This window comes from Alexandromys fortis, unplaced genomic scaffold (assembly GCF_014885135.2).
Source record: "Alexandromys fortis isolate MF-2015 unplaced genomic scaffold, M_Fortis_MF-2015_v1.1 scaffold_461, whole genome shotgun sequence".
NCBI lineage: Eukaryota > Metazoa > Chordata > Mammalia > Rodentia > Cricetidae > Alexandromys > Alexandromys fortis.
This window is the reverse complement of record NW_026068398.1, coordinates 75,150-76,862: the sequence shown is the minus strand read 5'-3', so window position 1 is coordinate 76,862 and position 1,713 is coordinate 75,150. Positions and strand designations below refer to the sequence as shown.

Below are 1,713 nucleotides of genomic sequence, written 5' to 3'. Positions count from 1 at the left end.
AGCAGCATTGTTTGTAATAGCCAGAACCTGGAAACAATCTAGATGCCCTTCAATGGAAGAATGTATTAAGAAAGTATGGAATATATACATATTAGAGTACTACTCAGTAGTAAAAAAAAAAAAAAAAATGACTTCTTGAATTTTGCATGCAAATGGGCAGAAATAGAAAACACTATCCTGAGTGAGGTAAGCCAGACCCAAAAAGAGGAACATGGGATGTACTCACTCATAATTGGTTTCTAGCCATAAATAAAGGACATTGAGCCTATAATTCGTGATCCTAGAGAAGTTAAATAAGAAGGTGAACCCAAAGAAAAAGAATAGTCATGCTCTTGGATATTAACCTTCATCAGGTGAAGAAAGGAGACAGAGACAGAGACCCACATTGGAGTACCAGACTGTAATCCCAAGGTCCAAATCAGGAGCAGAAGAAGAGAGAACATGAGCAAGGAACTCAGGAGCGCAAGGGGTGCACCCACATACCGAGACAGTGGGGATGTTATCATCAGGAACTCACTAAGGCCAGCTGGAATGGGTCTGAAAAGCATGGGATAAAACCGAACTTGCTGAACATAGCAGACAATGAGGACAGCTGAGAAATCAAGAACAATGGCAATGGGTTTTTGATCCTACTGCACGTACTGGCTTTGTGGGGGCCTAGGCAGATTGGATGCTCACCTTACTAGACATGGAAGGAGGTGGGAGTTCCTTGGACTTCTCAAATGGCAGAGAACCCTGACTGGTCTTTGGGGCTGTTGAGGGAGGGGGACTTGACTAGGGGAAGGGAAGGGAAATTAAAGGCGGTGGCAGAGAGGAGGCAGAAATCTTAAAAAAATAAATAAAGTAATAAATAAAGTAATAAACAACAAGAACAACAAAAGAAATGCAGGTGAAACGCCTGAGAAGAGTGCTTAATCTAATCATGTCTGCATAAATTACTGGGATGAACCTGTATTCTGTGTCTTTTGCACCCCCTGGTGGCCCTGAGTGGCCTAACAGTGAGGTTTATGTCTGAACACTGAAGTTCCATCACTGTGTCATTAGCACAGTAATAAGTGGCTGTGTCCTCAGATCTCACACTGTTCATTTGCAGGTACAGAGTGTTCTTGGCATTGTCTCTGGAGATGGTGAATCGATCCTTCACGGATGGTGCATATCTTATAGTACTGCTGTCTGTACTAATACCTCCAACCCACTCCAGTCCCTTCCCTGGAACTTGGCGATACCAGTACATCCAGAAGTCACTGAAAGTGAATCCAGAGGCTACACAGGATAGTCTCAGAGATCCTCCAGGCTTCACCAGGCCTCCTCCAGACTCCACAAGCTTCACCTCAGACTGGACACCTGCAAACACAGAAAAGGTTGTTATTAAATTGTTACAGAATATCTATCTTTTATATAAATAGTTCATGTGCACTAACACAGTCAGTATCTTTTCTTTATGAATTACCTTTTAAACAAGCAACAAGGAAAACCCAAATGAACACCAAATCCATTGTGTTTTATTGTCCGTGCTGATTACTGAAATGGAAGAACTGGGCATCCAGGACTGATTCCTTTGTCTGAGATTCAGGGCCAATGTTTATCTGGTTTTCATGAGAAGAGATGGACCTTATTTGCATGCCTTCCTGCTATATAAGTTCTGTTGTTGGAGCTAAGAGATAGCATGTTCTGGTATGTTTGTAAATGTTGTAGCAAGGCTAGCAGTAAAGA

At 42.2% G+C, this 1,713-nt stretch overlaps 1 gene segment (V, D, J or C); it reads right to left on the bottom strand.

Annotated features, from left to right (window-relative positions):
• Window positions 1-916: 916 nt before the first annotated feature.
• On the bottom strand, window positions 917-1,496 carry LOC126495591 (immunoglobulin heavy variable 3-21-like). The segment is given in 2 exon segments: window positions 917-1,344; window positions 1,451-1,496. Coding segments are annotated over 2 exon segments (474 nt in total).
• Window positions 1,497-1,713: the final 217 nt, after the last annotated feature.